The following is a 19,503-nucleotide window of genomic DNA, read 5'->3' as shown; positions in this document are numbered from 1 at the left end:
ACTTTTAAATTATGAATTTGTCTACTAACAATTTCATATTGTGTTCACCTCTATGTTAACACAGTAATGTTTAATTAAGAAGGTTTCAAGAATCTCCCCGAAAGTTAAAGATTAATTACAGTAATTTCATTTCATTATTAACACATGTCTTCAATGTACATTTATTCAACAAGATCCAAAAAAGAACTTTAAAGCTTTCCACATAAATATATGAATTATTGAATTGCTGACCTTTATTTTCAAATCAAGGGTATCTGATTACATCAATAGACACATTCAATAGTTATTGAGACACATGTATACCCCCAAAACACTGATCTCATATTTGTCAGTAAAACAGTTCTAATGCACCCTCTGAATTTGATAAAGCAAGAAAAGAACAAATGTGAATTATACAAATTCTGTTTAACAAAACTCAAACACATACAGTCATTTGCATTACAATAAATATGCAGAGTAAATTGTATGCACTTTAATGGCAAACAAGACTGCTTGATCTATAATCTGGAAAACCAAAACAACAAGCAAATTTGTTGAATTGACATCCCCCGCCAATATGCTTCTGGACACAAAAGTGTTATATTTGACACTCAAAAAAGCAAGATACAAAGGGCCATAACTCCGTTATTAACAGATGGTGTACAATGCCATTTGGCGTGCATCATCCTCTTATCCATATATATACTCATACCAAGTTTCAATGAAATCTGCAAAAGCACTTCCAAGATATGGCTCCGGACGGACGGATGGAAAGACAGACCGACAGACAACGCCAAAACAATATCCCTGTGCCTATGGCGGGGGATAACAATGGTACCTAAATAAGCTTTCTTAAATGTACAAGGCTGACTGTATGTGTGTGTGTGTGTGTGTTAGAGAAAGCCTGGCCACCACCATAGTGAAATCAAACAACCACACAAGTAGTAGCTGCTAAATCCTTACTCTCCACTTCCTCTGGGATATTGCTGGTCTTCCTGGGGACATCAAACATCGGCACCTCAACATGACCCTCTGACTTCATGATGGGCTCGTGACGCGCGTCCACACGATCGTCCTCAAGAAAACTGTCATAGCTTGTGCGAGAGATCTGGTCTGACTCACTGCTGGAGAATGTGGATACACTGCGACGACGGACGGTACGTTTGAACTTGGCCACTCCCAGAACAACGTTGCGAAGTTTGCGCCACAGGACACGACCCTGGTTGAAGGCTGTGGGCCATATACCTTCCAGCACCGCCTGTTCAGGAAATGAGGACAACATTTTCTTGTGCATAGAGAATATATATGTCTAGTGGTATGCCTTTAGCAAAGTAAGTTTAAATTTGTATTTAGTTAAATTATCTTTTTTGCAAACTTATTTATTTGACATTTTTGAAAGATAAGCATTGAGCTTGGTACTATTCTTTAGACGATAGGTTAATTGTGGCTTGAGGTACTTATTCTATTTAATTCTTATGAGTAGTCAGAGCAATATACATATCCAGTAATCAAGTCAAGGTTGAAATTTTTTATTTTATATGTTCATGCATGCATAAACAAAAATTTAAAATCAACAGAAATGCATTATTGTTAAGATATATTAAATAACTGCATTGATCTGAACACAAGAAAAAAAACTGGAACATTTCAAAATCATCCATGACTGCCATACCTTGTTGTAATATCCATATGTGATGGCGTTTGGTTGGATGCCAGCGCGCTTCATGGTGGAGTAGACCTTCACAGCCAGTTCAGGCTTGTTGTACTGGCCACACAGTTGGAGCATCACACGAAAACACAGCTGCAACACACAGAATTGGGGTATCGTTAAAGCATGAAAACATGGGTATTATGACATAAGTGGCCATCAAAGCTTCAACCAGCCAGCGCATTTGCACATTCTTGACAGGAACTAATGCTATTCTGTCCACTAAACATACCTCAAAACAGTATGCAACTTCATAGCAGACAGAGAAGCTCTTGACCAATTGCACAAATGCCCAGGCTTGTCTGGAGCAATCCTTGAAGCTTTTGCAAAATACTGTGTTTGAATGGCTAGAATGTGCCAATGTTTCAATAGTAAGAACAAAATATGATAGACCGTTTTTAAAAGAGTACAGAGATAAAAAAAAAGAAGTTAGAATTGCACCAGACCACATTTGAAACAAGGGCTGTTTGTATAACATGCATGCCCCCCATATGGGCTGTCCGTTGTAGTGGCAGCCATTGTGTGAATACGTTTTTTGTCACTGTGACCTTGACCTTTGACCTAGTGACCTGAAAATCAATATGGGTCATCTGCGAGTCATGATCAATGTACCTATGAAGTTTCATGATCCTAGGCGTAAGCGTTCTTGAGTTATCATCCGGAAACCTTTTAACTATTTCGGGTCACCGTGACCTTGACCTTTGTCCTAGAGACCTGAAAATCAATAGGGGTCATCTGCTACTCATGATCAATCTACCCATGAAGCTTCATGATCCTAGGCATATGCGTTCTTGAGTTATCATCCGAAAACCATTTTACTATTTCGGGTCACCGTGACCTTTGACCTAGTGACCTGAAAATCAATAGGGGTCATCTGCGAGTCATGATTAATCTACCTATGAAGTTTCATGATCCTAGGAGTATGCGTTCTTGAGTTATCATCCGAAAATCATTTTACTATTTCGGGTCACCATTACCTTGACCTTTGACCTGGTGACCTCAAAATCAAAAGGGGTCATCTGTGCGTCATGATCAATCTACCTATGAAGTTTCATGATCCTAGGCGTATGCGTTCTTGAGTTATCATACGAAAACCATTTAACTATTTTGGGTCACCGTGACCTTGACCTTTGACCAAGTGACCTCAAAATCAATAGAGGTCATCTGCGAGTCATGATCTATCTAACGATGAAGTTTCATTATCCTAGGCGTATGCATTCTTGAGTTATCATCCGGAAACCATTTTACTATTTCGGGTCACCGTGACCTTGACCTTTGACCTAGTGACCTGAAAATCAATAGGGGTCATCTGCGAGTCATGATCAATCTACCTACGAAGTTTCATGATCCTAGGCGTATGCGTTCTTGAGTTATCATCCGGAATCCATTTTACTATTTCGGGTCACCGTGACCTTGACCTTTGACCTAGTGACCTCAAAATCAATAGGGGTCATCTGCGAGTCATGATCAATGTACCTATGAAGTTTCATGATCCTAGGCCTAAGCGTTCTTGAGTTATCATCCGGAAACCACCTAGTGGACGGACCAACAGACCGACCGACCGACAGACATGTGCAAAGCAATATACCCCCTCTTCTTCGAAGGGGGGCATAAAAATTCCTTAAAATCAGCCATGTTCTCGGAAAAACAGGGCTTAATGCATCGTCATATGTCATCCTTGAAGAGCCTGTGCATTCCGCATAAGGTATTCAAAAAGGACACTTTCTGTTTTTATGAAATTATTAATTTACAGGAAGCCTATTCTGAACAAAAAAATCATTTTAGGCGGATAGTGTTGTCTCTAATAAGCTTGTGTGGAGTGCGTCAAGCCCATTTTCCCCAGAACAAGACTAAAGTCTTAATGACTAGATCCCCCAGGTACCCTACTGACCTCATCAGGAGGTTTGAGCTGGTGTTTCTGCATGACCCTCATGACCTCGTGGCCCAGTTTAAGGGCTTTGGTGACTGACTGGCCAGACTTGATGTAGGCAGGCAGAGTCATGTACCACAGGCTGAAAGAAGAAAAACATACATTGATACTATAAGCATGAAACATGTGCTTTAACAGAAATTAAACTTGAATGTCAAATAGAACCGTCAAGATTTTGTCACGAACACTTTGAACTCATGCTCAGCTAATATCCAAGAATTAATACAATAGATTCAAAACCCCAATCAGTACTATAAGTTTTTAGCAAAATCCCAAACAAAATGTACTTGCACTTTCTTATAATCTAGTTAAACCAGAGATATCCAAGTGTGTTGTTTGGATAATATAACATGCTAATCTAAATATAATTGGCATGTGTGGAATCAACTATTGTTTGTGCGCAGGCATGTTCTTTATTGTACATGAACCTAATCTAAATTTGATTTGCATCTGCATTTGATAGAATATCACAGTAATGTAATAATCACTATGAATCAAACAATAATAGAATAATATTTTGGGAAAACATGATAACAATCTTTACAAAGGCAGTAATGGTACATTCCTATCGCATTGACTGAACATTATCTACCAGGTACACAACCTGTGTATTTGCAACACAAAGCAACCTCAACGAGGCCTCAGGTGCCCTACCTATAGGCATGTCCCAGGAGACACTTGGCCCACATTGTCGGGTTGGAGGTGGCAGTATACGCCTGCTGTGCTGCTTTTTGTGCTGTCTTAACTTCCTGTTTGGTTCGGCGCGCCACGGGGCTGTTGGGACCTGCCTGGGATCGAGCCTGTGAGGCTGACCGCGCAGGCTTATTCTTCTCCAAGAACAGACTTGGCTGTAGCACTGGGAATCCGTTGTAGCTGAAACCATGTGAGTATAAATATTGATAACGTAAATACGAGAACAAATGGCCATTCCGATTTGGTTAAACCTTTTTTGCAATGTGATGTCTTAATTAAATGATATCTTTTTATTCTAAAAGTCGTAAACAGCAATACTTTCCAAATCAAAGTCTTCAAGCGCTTATACTTTTCAAAATTATTTGAATTATATTTGGCTATCTGAATAAAACAAGATGTGTTTGTGAAACACAATGTCCCCCTATATGACGTTTGACCTTGAAGGATGACCTTGACTTTGACCCTTCACCACTCAAAATGTGCAGCTCCATGTGATACACATGCATTTCAAATATAAAATTGCTAGCTTTAATATTGCAGAAATTACATTACATGAGCAATTTTGACCCATATATTTGACCTTGAAGGATGATCTTGACCTTTCACCACTCAAAATGTGCAGCTCCATGAGATACACATGCATGCCAAATATCAAGTTGCTATCTTTAATATTGCAAAAGTATTTATAAAATAAGCGATTTGGGCCACATATATTTGACCTCTGACCTTGAAGGATGACCTTGACCTTTCACCATTCAAAATGTGCAGCTCCATGAGATACACATGCATGCCAAATATCAAGTTGCTATATTTAATATAGCAAAAGTTATTGCAAAATGTTAACGTTGGCGCAAACAGACCAACCAACCAACAGACCAACCAACCAACCAACAGACAGGGCAAAAACAATATGTCCCCCACCACTATAGAGAGGGACATAAAAATAGTCAATCTTGTTTTATTGAACAAAAGGATTCGGTCCAATAACTTTCAGTCTAGTCAGTATCAGCGTAGACTAGTCATTACGACAGCTTAATGGGGTACCCTCACTCAGCCCAAAACATGGCTCAGTAGAGATGAACAACCGCAATCACATCACAGTGTTTCAATTTAACAGTTGGCCTGTACTGGTTTCTGCGGTTATTAAATGCTGCTCCTCACCTGTATCTAACTCCCTCAGGCAGGCCAACAGGCTCCGGTGGTAAAATGAACATTGTGCGCTCACTGTAAGTGGATACAAAAATATCTTACAAAATGAACAGTCATTAGAAACAACATGTTTGAATTTAAGAGTTAAAAATATTTTTAATGTAGGGAAGAGAAAGCATTAATTTTAACAAAGAAAACATTCTGTTACCTTTAAACATTTTTTATTAATATTTCAGTAAGATAAATGTGTTCAGTGAATGCAGATACTCTCTGCAATCACTTTTCACTATTGATTCAATGCCCCATTTGAATAAGCCCGAGTCCAAAAGCAGATCAATATCAAGGTTAAAATGTGGTCAAGTGATGTCTGTTTATTGAGAGTTTTCATAGATGTAGCAAGCAGTTATGATGTCAGACAAAACGTGCCTTTATGAGCTATCCACAAATTAGGAAGTTCTGAATAAGTTGCCAGTCCAAAAGTAAGTCACTGTCAAGGTCAAAATGAGGTGAGGTCCATGTGGGTGTGTTGATAGTGTGTAAAGAAAACATCAACACAAGTTTTGAATATAAACTGAATGGATTCAGATAATAAATGTTTTGTTCAAAACATTCCAAACTGTAACTGCACCTTTTCTGTGAGTCGTCAAGATCTATCAGCCTGGGTTCCTCTGAAGTCTCCACAACCTGCAACATGAGAATACAACTATACAGGGGTGTGACCCTAATGAGGATCATCAAACTCTACATGTTTAAAGTTCAAATTAATGGCACATGTGCAAAGGCAGTTTTATGAGAGTTCAACAAGCGATGGATATATTCAATATTTTGTTCAAATATGTATGGACAAGTAAAATTTTAAGAATAACAGTTTTGAATTGATAAAAGCATTGATTTTGTGTTCTTTGTGTGATGTATTGTTGAATTTAATTCAGATATTTAAAAAACAACAGCAATTAGATAATGTGACTATCAGGCAATAATTTCAGGGATGTTGAACTTAAAAATGTCTACCTTTTCACAGCATTCATCAAAGAATGCCAGGCTGTCATCTTTGTCTGACACAAAAGAGCGCTCCTCAATAAACCGGTTGAAAAGCTGTGTCCTCAGCAGAGTCTGCATAAACTTGTGGTTGGCTTTATCTCGACTCTTAAGAAAACCTGAAAATGTCATTTTAACATGAGATGTGCCTCAAACATGCATACTTTTCCTAAGATCCAACAAAATTATAATTACATGGGTGAAAGTAAAAAAAAGAAGAAAATACTGAAATATGTTAGCTGGCGGCCAGGGGGCCGCAGGGCCCCCGGTTGGTCCAGGGCAAAGCCCTGAAGGATAGCAAATTGATTTGCAAATAGGAAGCTATCCTCAAGTACAAGACCAACATATGTTAACAGTAATTTTTGCAGCTTACTTAAGATGCATTCAATGGAAAACAAACAATGGTTATGTTTGTACATGTACAACAAGAGGGCCATGGTGGCCCTGTATCGCTCCACTGTTTTTTTATGCGAAAAAAGCGTGCAATGCGCATGGGTTGAAATGTACTCAAGCATGTGACTTTCTCTTTCTATCCCTCGTCCCACTGGGCGCTTAAAGTTGGAAGGGTGAGCATTTTTTATATATGGAAAACGTTACTACGGTGTTAACTAAACAGACTAAAAAGTCCGGGAATTATCGCACAGGTCCTTTGCTTATAACGTAGGTGCATTTATCTCTCTAAAAGATATTGTCGTTCTTTCTATTTCACATATTTTTAGATGCTGAAGATCAAATCTACGCATGTTCTACAAGATTAATGAAAGTTCCTTCATTCAATCATGAATCTTTTTCCAAAATTCCAAAAAGTGTTTGTAGGTTTCAAAGTTTCTGTTACTTATATAGTTCATGACATATGCAAAATACCTAATGACGTAGATCACCTGAACTTTACTTCATTCTTGAGGCATTAGTGAGTGTAGCAGGATTGTTAACGTGGTGAAGAAATTGTTTATTGTAAAAAGAAGATATTTGCCTGAGGAAACAAAGTTACGAGTTTTTCAGGTTCATGAGGTGCCGAAAGGCAGTAGGAATGATAACTTTGTAGAGGTTGTTTATTAAACAAATTAAATGTTTATGAGACAAAAAATTGAATTATAATTCATCAAGATGTTGCGATCATGGCAACACTACTTGCATATGGCGTGAGGTTTAAAGAGATATCATGACAAACAATTAGCTTGACCTAACTTTCCTTTACTTTTTCCATCTGACATTGGTTACCTGTCATGTTTGTTTTTGAAAAATACTAGGATTGCCATATATTGAAATAAGGTATCTGACCTATTCTCTGATAGGTTGCTAGTAATAGACTTAGCGGCAGTCATGTTATAAACAAGGGGATAGTTCACGGCATTGGTAGAATATACTTTTAATAGATACATCTTTTTTAAGTTTGATTCTCCTTACTTTTTTGCTACTGAATATTAAAATCACTTAATTTCAATGTAACAATTTGTTGTTAAGTTTATCTTGAACAAATATTTTTTGCAATCTGTTTATAAATCATAAAATGATGTCTTTCAATTTTTTTTTTTGATAAATAGGGCCTATAATAAAACAAGAATTTTGAGAATGTTAACATAAAAGAATAATACTAACCATTTGGTGAAAACAAACAAAACAATACAATTTTATTTTATAAAATGTTATATACAAACAAGGTTAATGGACTAAATATAAACAAACACACTTGAGTGTTCTTCTTGTGTTAATGATGTATTTAAATGAGTTAAATTAATATATATAATTTGTTTACCTTTCAATATCTTGCATTTCACATCTTTAGTTCAATGCTACATGTATTTCAATTAACTGAACAGCGTGCAAACATAATAAAGCAGAATATGCATATGAATCTGATTATACACAGATCCACTATCATATAAATCAAATCATGTTTGTCTATTTCTATTTCTTTGTCTTTGACACAAATTCACTGTGCACATTTCAAAATAAAAATATGTGTTTCTTGTATCTTAAACGTAGTCTTTTTCGTTGACAAACACATTTCATTATTCCTATCAAACTATATGATGTCAGTCGTTAATTCAATTGATATTTGTCATTTCAATAATCTTAATTTTCGCTTCACAACGGCGCCATTTGCATACGAAATACCAAACACATTTTTTGAAACTGATTTTAATTGGAAGATTGGGAAACGACAGCCAATTATATCGCTCGTTTTAAAAATGCTTAGGCAGAATCTACCAGTGTAAAATGCGGAGAGATTTCGCGGGCCGCGGATATATTAAGCATATGTTCATTTTTGTGACCCCCGGGGCAGGGTCAAATTTGACCCCAGGGGCATAATTTGAACAAACTAAGTAGAGAACTATTAGATGTCACTACATACCGAATTTGGTAGCCCTAGGCCCTACGGTTATGGACAAGAAGATTTTTAAAGTTTGCACAAAATAGGCTTTATATAAGCATTTGTTCAATTTTGTGACCCTCGGGGCAGGGTCAAATTTGACCCCAGGGGTATAATTTGAAGAAACTTGGTAGTGGACCATTAGATGTCTCTACATACCCAATTTGATAACCCTAGGCCCAATGGTTATGGACGAGAAGATTTTGAAAGTTTTCACAAAATAGGCCTTATATCAGCAAATTTTCAATTTTGTGACCCCCGGGGCGGGATCAAATTTGACCCCAGGGGCATAATTTGAACAAATTTGAAAGAGGTTCACCAAGGAACATTCCTGAGAAATTTCATCAGAATTGGACCAGTACCTTAGGAGAAGAAGATGTTTAAAGAAAAAGTTAACGCACGGACGCATGCACACACGCATGACGGACACAGGACAATGACATAAGCCCCGCTGGCCTCTGGCCAGTGGAGTTAAAAACTTTATTTAGTCATTTAATCTATTGATTTTTTTTATCAAGCATACACTCTTTAACTTAAAGAATTACTATAAATGTTTAATTATAAACACTAAAAATTGAGCTTTCTTTCCGCTGGACTTGTAATTGATCGTTTTCCACCAAAAGTACAATACACAACGCCACACACATCTATCTTTTTAAGCCAATTCCATCCATTTCATTACCTTAGAATCACATTCAGACAGCCATTGTCATCTGGAGCCATTTGTTTTTCGCTTGCTTTTCAAGATCTTGTGTGTTATATCCTACGGGTAAGAACTTGATTGTAAATTTGAATTTTGAACGCTAGCAGACGACGAGACAAAATGGCTGACAATGACAACCGCTTTTTTAAATAATATTACTTTTCGGCAGTTATCATTAAAGTTCGTTGCAAAACACGGCTTCTTGTAGAAATCCGCAGAAGACCTTTGTACTTGGAACGGAGATTGACTAAAGCACTCACCGGGTGAATAGTGCCCAGAGGGATAGAACGATTCACGAGACTATAGAAAATCAAAGAGCAAAACGCCCAGGGGGATAGACTAATTGAGAAGCAATGGCCGCGTCGAATCTATAATTAGATATGGGTTAACAGAACAGTGGGAAACCAATTATCACGCCTGGAATCGATCGTATTTTGTTTATTTTGTTTTTCAGCATTGCTGGACACATGGCCTACCCCCCCCCCCCCCCCCCCCCCCCCTCCCAACAAAATCTCATCGGATTTACATGATTCACGAAAACGACCTCTGAGAAGCCAAAAAACACAAAATTCCGTAATAATACAGAACACTTTCACCCATGTAATTACAAATTTTACCAACAGTAATATTTTGCCTTAGATATCCTGTATTATACGTAACAAAGTTTACCAACAGAAAAATATACATATTCTCCGAAAGAGATCCCAAACATTATGAATTATATAGCACGAAATACCTTTCCTGGAATGTTTGAGATTTTGGAAGAAAAACACTAATTTACGGGCAAAAAATAACGCTGACCCATGAAAAATTGTTTGAGAATCACATATAGTAACTACTTTCTTTTTTTAATAGTCTAATTATTAGACTATTGGTGCATAAAATAGGTCATCATTGTAAGTACCTTAAACTTTTTTTTAATCTAGCACAAGTGTATTCCATGACAAGTCTATGTATGCACCCAACATGTGAACTTACCTTGCATATCAAAGAGTGAGGCAGCGTTGGTGGTGTCAATGTCAGGGGCGTTCTCAATGGGCTTCAGGTATTGCTTGTAGCCCTTCATGATGCAGGCCATGAACCGTAGAAACGCCTCCTGGATTTGCATATCTAACACCATCTGAAACAAGAAAACAAGCAGGTGGGCTTGAACTCACAGTGATGTAATCAAACAGACAGGTGGTCTAAACTGATTTGCATGTGTCATTAACTGGACAGTGCTGTCCAATTAGCATAAAACAGTGATTAAGAGCGTTTTATTAAGGCCTGTGCTTAAAATCAGCACCCACCTTCCTGTGTTTCTGTTATAAGTTTGTACCCACCGCCCTATGTTTGTATTTTATATTGATACCCACCTCTCTATGTTTGCGTTTGAAGTCCAGATCCATGGGACCCATGTCTACTGTGCTCTCGTCATGTCCCGACCATTTCACTGTGGACAGTTTGTCATACAGCTTGTGCAGGGACTCCTGTAACACCTTCGCAGGCTTCTTGGGCAACAACTTGTAAGAAATGTTCTTCTTGTCATCAGGCCTGAAAAAAATCTGGATTTCCTTAAATTGACTGATTGACAAAATTGATTGAGAATATGTTAATGCCACCACAATTCCCAAAGCTCCTTTGGGAAATCTTAAATTATATTAAAGGGAACATTTCTGATAAAATATTTTCAATAAAAAGTCTACTGTCATGTTTCAAAAAAGGTAAAATATTAATTATTTTAGAATATTTTATTATCTTACAATGTTGATGTAAAAGGAACTAAACATATAACAGACTTACGATTATTATATAACATTAAGGAATTGGTCTAAAAGAGCTTTATGCCTACTTGGGTTTGATTGAGCTGCAGCCATGTCTTCAAAATACATTACTATATGGACAATGGTATTTTGTAAATGAGTTTGACTATAATTGGCTTTGTTATGATAATGATATCCACCATATATCCATGAGCAGATCTGGCATGGAAACAACCTACTCTGTAATTGCTTTGTAAATCATCCTTGACATCATACAACTTTTTTTAAGTTTATGGACCTCTTGGCAAAACTTTTTATTCCTCACTCTCCAAAAAGCTAAAATATTGTTCATGAAGCTTTTTTTTTGGCTACAGCTTTGAGTGGTGGTTGTATGATCCACAAAACATTGTAAAAAGTAATATTTGTTTGTTTGGAACAAAATATACATGTAGACATCCAACTTGTATGATATAATATTATACAATTACAAAACATAATAATATCATGTAAATAAATGCAAAAATAACATCCATGCTGTACAATTTATTAACTATAGTAAAGTTGACTAAATGAAAGAATTTTAATTGATGAAAAATGTTCATGAATTAATTATTGACTTAACAAGAGCTGTCACCAAAGAATGACTTATGCTCCCTATAAACGCTTGGTAAAAGTTATGAGCTTTTTTTGAAACCTAAACGCAGTTTTCAAAACCTAAACGCGGACCCTAAGTTCAAGTTCACAGGGGTCAAAATTTGTATGCGTATGGAAAGGCCTTGTCCATATACACATGCATGCCAAATATGAAATTGCTATCTTAAGCGACATAGAAGTTATGAGCATTTTTCAAAACCTAAACGCTAAGTGTGACGGACAGACAGTCCGATCACTAAATGCCCTCCTTCGGGGCATAAAAAACTAATTTTAAGCAGTCAAGAAATGTAGACCATGCTGAGCTAGAAACAAGTAGGAAAGTTCTTTCAAAATAATACAAAATAACAAAACATTTTACATAGATACCTCACAGCTAGAATACAAAATACACACTTTTCTGAACAAGGCAAGAATAACAGATGAAAGCCACTTCATTTTGCAAACACATCTCATCAGTATTGGAATCATTTCAAAATGCTTACAAATAAATCTGCAAAAACAAATCCATCATGCTTGCCTGAGGAGTTGCATTCTATTAATTACATGCCGCAAACTTACTTATTAGATATCCCACGTAAACTCCTGACAAGGCAAGCAAAAATACCAGTGATAACTAATTTCCATACACATCTAAACGGACATAAAATAATTTTAAATTTAATGGTTGACTTGTACAGTAACATAAACAAAAGGTAGGGGTTCTATTCAAGAAATTATTGTGGACATGTGCACATTGGTTTTATAACATTTTAATTTGATATTAACTGACGTACATTTCATTTTATGTTTTTCACATCATGAACTAAAAAATTACTCCCTTAGACATGAAATCCTATGGGCACTGAACCAATGTTTACAATGGCTAGTGTTTCTACCACAATACAACTTCAATGTCAAATCATGTATGCACAAACTAATGAATGTTGGACTTGTATCAAGGAATTCATCTAAAACTGTCTTTGCATGACAGAAATCAAGAAACCAATACACAGATGTAAATTGAAATTGCATTGATTTTGTCTTGCTTAAGTCGCGATGAAATGTTTCTGATAGTAATTAAATTGAATTTTCTTAATGAATGACAATGAGGATGTTATTTTCTGCCACAGATTGCCTGGGAAATGAATACCTGTGGTACTAAATCTGTATGTCTAATATTTTTTTATGATGGTAGATTATTTCACATTTAATTCTCTGCTTTAGAAGGCAGCCATAAATCTAGTTCAATTTGATGTTTATAGCAACTAGAAGAGGTTATATATGGATATGTTTATGTTGCTTGGAAAATCTGGATTGGGTCTTACAATTGATTATGTATATATCTTTTAAATAGCTACATTTCATGAGTGTTTTTCTGGAAGTTAAATGTGGTATTGTAACAAAACACATTTTTGGAAGTTTACTTTTCATGATACAGAGGTTGACATGCCCTTTAAGTACATTGATTATACAATATGAAGAGAACATACACAATCTGCATCTAGCCAAGGCATAAGACAAATATGGTCTGAAAACAAAGCTACTTTAATTTCTTTGCAGCTAAAAATGGATCAGTTAAAATTGAAAACTATCATTTTAAACATTAATACATCGCTGGTCGTTAAATAAATTGACATCTCACTCGTAAAATATATGTATGAATTCTTAAACTTTTATGTGGTGTGCCCTATGCATATGAGGTTAGGTATTAAATCTTGTCAAACCAGTTTTATATGCAACACGTTTAACCTTGTAATGTCACAGTGGTAAAGTGGCTAAGTCTAGCAACAACAAAATCTCAGGTCCAAGGTTTTATGCAAACTCTGCAAGTGTTCTCAATATCTCCTCTCCATACACCAAGACTTGTCAGAAAACAGACTCAAGAGTGTCTCAATAAGCCTGAGGCTTTTGACAAAATCCAGCTAAAATAAATATGTTTAAACTCAGATAGTCTTTGTATGCCTTCCAGTAACATACACAAGAGCAGTCTGGACTTACGGCCATATGTTGATGGTGTCCAAGTCAACACAGATCACGTCTGGAGGCGGGTCAAACAAGTCAAAGTAGCGGGAGTCCAAACCTGTAAGCGTATAAGATGGGCATCAGCACAGGAACTGCTTAGTGCAATACAGGCTTTGAGAACAAAATTAACTCAAATTTAACTTATAACAAGAGATGTGTTTGTCAGAAACAAAATGTCCCCTATTGCGCTGCTTTGAAATAATATTTCGAACAAACAAATTCGTTGAATTGATATCCCCCGCCAAACTAGAGCTTTGTCACAGAAAAAAGCATTTTTTCAAGATACAAAGGGCCATAACTCCGTTATTAACGGATGGTGTACAATGCCATTTGGCGTGCATCATCCTCTTATCCATATATATACTCTTACCAAGTTTCAATGAAATCTGCCAAAGCACTTCCAAGACATGGCTCCGGACACAAAAATGCCGGATGGACGGACGGAGGGAGGGACGGACGGAGGGAGGGACAGACAACGCAAAAACAATATCCCTCTGCCTTTGACGAGGGATAACAAATGCTGTTTGTTAAACATGCATGCCCCCCATATGGGCTGTCAGTTGTAGTGGCAGCCATTGTGTAAATACGGTTTTGGTCACTGTGACCTTGACCTTTGACCTAGTGACCTGAAAATCAATAGGGGTCATCTGCCAGTCATGATCAATGTACCTATTTAGTTTCAATGTCCTTGGCCAAATAATTTTTTGAGTAATCGTCGCGAAACCAATTTACTGTTTCGAGTCACTATGACCTGACCTTTGACCTAGTGACCTGAAAATTAATAGGGGTCATCTGCCAGTCATGATCATTGTTGCTATGAAGTTTCATGATCCTAGGCGTAAGCATTCTTGAGTTATCATCCGGAAACCATTTTAATATTTCGAGTCACTGTGACCTTGACCTTTGACCGAGTGACCTGAAAATCAAAAGGGGTCCAGAGCTCCAGATAAGGATTTGTGAAATTAGTAACGGTACTGCCACTGACAGAAAGAAAAGGAGTAACGCTGAAAATCAATTAGTACCTGTACTACCATATCCAAAAATACAGGTAGTACTGTACTACCTGTGTTATTGGTTATCGAAGGGTGTATAACTGACTTAACAGTTACATTTGCAGCAATTATAATAAATATATTTAGTTTCTTAAACAGTTATTAGGTTTTCCATTCTGAATTATGATCCAAATACAACTACACATTACATTTCATGACTAAATAATATTTCTTTATTTTTCTTGACAAGAAAACACAAGCCAACTAGTAAGCTAAGTAAATGAACACTTATGTCACTGTCTCATCTCAAAAGAATCATTGCTTTACTAGTTTAGCAGTTAAGTGTCAAAGTTGCCATAGCAAATTCCATAATTTAACCGTAAAACGTCTTCTATTTTCTCCGTGACAAGCCAATCATATTTGGGTGTGCAATCTTCTTAAGTTTTTGTTTGGATCCGTTTCCCATCATGTTTTCTTTTTAGCCACCAATGCAATCAAATCGTTTAATATCTGGGCGTCAATATCTTTTTCTGGGTTTACAGATTTAATGTCACGATGGTTAGATGAAATTATGTAGCCATTATGTGACAACAAAGTGTTTTTTTGAACCACTTTCGGTTTATCCGGCCTTCCCTTGCACCCAGACATTGTTTTTGACGGGTTTACGAGTTACCGGAAATCATGCGACAGATTAGACAATAATACCGAAACCCAGTCTACAATTTTTCGGTAATTTAAATTCACGAAAAGCGCCGTTAGGTTAGAGACCAACAAATCACGCCGCGCTAACGCGGACGTATCAGTACGGCCCGATTTTTTTCGTAAATGCGTAAAAGGGATATTAAAGTCGTAATTGTACGTCCAGTTTATAAAAATAAATGCGTAAACCTTCATGAAAAAGACGTATTTACGGCTGTACGGCCCTTATCTGGAGCTCTGGGGGTCATCTGCCAGTCATTATCACTGTACCTATAAAGTATCATGATCCTAGGCGTAAGAATTCTTGAGTTATCATCCTGAAACCATTTTACTGTTTCGAGTCACTGTGACCTTGAAGAAAATCAATAGGGGTCATCGGCCAGTCATGATCAATTTTTACTGTTTAGTCACTGTGACCTTGACCTTTTACCTAGTGACCTGAAAATCAATATGGGTCATTTGCCAGTCATGATCAATGTACCTATGAAGTTTCATGATCCTAGGCGTAAGCATTCTTGAGTTATCATCTGGAAACCATTTTACTATTTCGAGTCACTGTGACCTTGACCTTTGACCTAGTGACCTGAAAATCAATAGGGGTCATCTGCCAGTCATGATCAATGTACCTATTAAGTTTCATGATCCTAGGCCTAAGCATTCTTGAGTTATCATCCGGAAACCATTTTACTATTTTGAGTCACTGTGACCTTGACCTTTGACCTAGTGACCTGAAAATCAATAGGGGTCATCAGCCAGTCATGATCAATTTTTACTGTTTAGAGTCACTGTGACCTTGACCTTTTACCTAGTGACCTGAAAATCAATAGGGTCATCTGCCAGTCATGATCAATGTACCTATGAAGTTTCATGATCCTAGGCATAAGCATTCATGAGTTATCATCCAGAAACCATTTTACTGTTTTGAGTCACTGTGATCTTGACCTTTTACCTAGTGACCTGAAAATCAATATGGGTCATTTGCCAGTCATGATCAAAGTACCTATGAAGTTTCATGATCCTAGGCGTAAGCATTCTTGAGTTATCATCCGGAAACCATTTTACTATTTCGAGTCACTGTGACCTTGACCTTTGACCTAGTGACCTGAAAATCAATAGGGGTCATCTGCCAGTCATGATCAATGTACCTATGAAGTTTCATGATCCTAGGCCTAAGCATTCTTGAGTTATCATCCGGAAACCATTTTACTTTTCTGAGTCACTGTGACCTTGACCTTTGACCTAGTGACCTGAAAATCAATAGGGGTCATCTGCCAGTTATGATCAATGTACCTATGAAGTTTCATGATCCTAGGCGTAAGCGTTCTTGAGTTATCATCTGGAAACCATCTGGTGGACGGACCAACCGACGGACCGACCGACATGTGCAAAACAATATACCCCCTCTTCTTCCAAGGGGGGCATAAATATCATTTGGCAGGTTTAGAAATTATCTCTCTTTTAAAGCTTATTACTACCCTTGTATTGTATTTTTTGACTTTTGACCTTGAAGGATGACCTTAACTTTTCACCACTCAAAATGTGCAGCTTCATGAGATACACATGCATGCCAAATATCAAGTTGCTATCTTCAAGTTATCCACAGACAGACAGGCCAAAAACAATATGCCCCCGATCATTCGATTCGGGTGCATAAAAACGGTACATTACTTTAATAATGTATTTGAGAGAATAATTTCACTTATGGTACATACATATTCAAGTTCAAATAAAGCAACTATTTTCACACAAATAACATATATTATTAAGGCAAAAAAAAAAAGTCCGTTTCGGGTCGCCTGACTGTGTCTCCCGAATCGCCGCCGACCCTCAACATTTTATTGGGGTCGCCAAAAACAAAAAAAGAGCTGTCACCATAGGATGACTTATGCCCCCTATATAGCTTGATAGAAGTTATGAGCATTTTTCAAAACCTAAACACAGATTTCAAAACCTAAACGCGGACCCTAAGTTCAAGGTCAAGGTCACAGGGGTAAACATTTTTGTGCGTATGAAAGGCCATGTCCATATACACATGCATACCAAATATGAAGGTCATATCTCAAGGGACATAGAAGTTATGAGCATTTTTCGAAACCTAAACGCAGATTTCGAAACCTAAAGGCGGACCCCAAGTTCAAGGTCAAGGTCACAGAGGTAACATTTTTAGTGCGTATGGAAAAGCCTTGTCCATATACACATGCATACCAAATATGAAGGTTATATCTCAAGGAACATAGAAGTTATGAGCATTTTTCGAAACCTTATCACAGATTTCGAAACCTTAACGCGGACCCTAACTTCAAGGTCAAGGTCACAGGGGTTAAAGATTTTGTGCGTATGGAAAGGCCTTGTCCATACGCGGACCCTAACTTCAAGGTCAAGGTCACAGGGGTTAAAGATTTTGTGCGTATGGAAAGGCCTTGTCCATATACACATGCATACCAAATATGAAGGTTATATCTCAAGGGACATAGAAGTTATGAGCATTTTTCAAAACCTAAACGCAGATTTCGAAACCTAAACGCAAACCCTAAGTTCAAGGTCAAGGTCACAGGGGTAAAAATATTTTTGCGTATGGAAAGGCCTTGTCCATATACACATGCATACCAAATATGAAGGTTATATCTCAAGGGACATAGAAGTTATGAGCATTTTTTGAAACCTAAACGCAAAGTGTGACGGAAAGACAGACAGACAGACAGATGGACAGACAGACAGTTAGATCACTCGAAAGGGGGCATAAAAAAAGTTGCTAGCTTCAATATTGCAAAAGTGACATTAAATTAGCTATTTTGACCCATATATTTGACCTTTGAACTTGAAGGATGACCTTGACCTTTCATTACTCAAAATGTGCAGCTCCATGAGATACACATGCATGCCAAATATCAAGTTGCTATCTTCAATATTGTAAAAGTTATGGCAAATGTTTAAGTTGGGGCAAACAAACAAACCAATAAACAAACCATTAGACAGGGCAAAACAATATGTCCCCCACTATAGCGGTTCAGGACATAATTCTTTAATTTTTTTTCATTTTCGTTCATATAAGATGTAATATCAAGCAAACAAAGCATATATATATATATATACGCATATTTCTTTTTAAAAGCTTTAGTAACCTTCCATTAAAGTACCCCCCCCCCCCCCCCAAAAAAAAACAAACAAAAAAACAAGATGTTTTTGTGAAACACAATGTCCCCCTATACGATGTTTGACCTTGTAGGATGACCTTTACCTTGTGAAGGATGACCTTGACCTTTCACCACTCAAAATGTGCAGCTCCATGAGATACACATGCATGCCAAATATCAAGTTACTATCTTCAATATTGCAAAAGTATTCATAAAATAAGCGATTTGGGCCAAATATATTTGACCTCTGACCTTGAAGGATGACCTTGACCTTGACCTTTCACCACTCAAAATGTGCAGCTCCATGAGATGCACATGCATGCCAAATATCAAGTTGCTATCTTCAATATTGCAAAAGTATTTATAAAATAAGCGATTTGGGCCACATATATTTGACCTCTGACCTTGAAGGATGACCTTGACCTTGACCTTTCACTACTCAAAATGTGCAGCTCCATGAGATACACATGCATGCCAAATATCAAGTTGCTATCTTCAATATTGCAAAAGTATTCATAAAATGAGCGATTTTGGCCACATATATTTGACCTATGACCTTGAAGGATGACCTTGACCTTGACCTTTCACCACTCAAAATGTGCAGCTTCATGAGATACACATGCATGCCAAATATGAAGTTGCTATCTTCAATATAGCAAAAGTTATTGCAAAATGTTAAAGTTGGCGCAAACAGACCAATAGACCAA

The 19,503-nt window shown here is 37.2% G+C and overlaps 1 protein-coding gene across 4 annotated transcripts in view; it reads right to left on the bottom strand.

Annotated features, from left to right (window-relative positions):
• LOC127879205 (DENN domain-containing protein Crag-like) overlaps positions 1–19,503 on the bottom strand; it is a 97,558-nt gene that overhangs the window by 28,389 nt on the left and 49,666 nt on the right. For 3 of the 4 annotated variants that reach the window (XM_052425907.1, XM_052425906.1, XM_052425909.1), the window contains exons 12-22: positions 13,948–14,029; positions 12,529–12,552; positions 10,930–11,107; positions 10,553–10,694; positions 6,471–6,616; positions 6,088–6,143; positions 5,472–5,534; positions 4,272–4,490; positions 3,579–3,699; positions 1,652–1,780; positions 943–1,237 (exon numbers count right to left, since the gene is read on the bottom strand). In XM_052425907.1, coding sequence (XP_052281867.1) covers positions 943–1,237; positions 1,652–1,780; positions 3,579–3,699; positions 4,272–4,490; positions 5,472–5,534; positions 6,088–6,143; positions 6,471–6,616; positions 10,553–10,694; positions 10,930–11,107; positions 12,529–12,552; positions 13,948–14,029 — 1,455 coding nt within the window. The remainder of the gene's footprint in view (positions 1–942; positions 1,238–1,651; positions 1,781–3,578; positions 3,700–4,271; positions 4,491–5,471; positions 5,535–6,087; positions 6,144–6,470; positions 6,617–10,552; positions 10,695–10,929; positions 11,108–12,528; positions 12,553–13,947; positions 14,030–19,503) is intronic. The other variant, XM_052425908.1, reaches the window with a different exon arrangement.

This window comes from Dreissena polymorpha, chromosome 4 (genome assembly GCF_020536995.1).
Source record: "Dreissena polymorpha isolate Duluth1 chromosome 4, UMN_Dpol_1.0, whole genome shotgun sequence".
In the NCBI taxonomy this organism is placed as follows: Eukaryota; Metazoa; Mollusca; class Bivalvia; order Myida; family Dreissenidae; genus Dreissena; species Dreissena polymorpha.
The sequence above is the reverse complement of the archived record's forward strand: the minus strand, read 5'-3'. Positions and strand labels throughout refer to the sequence as shown.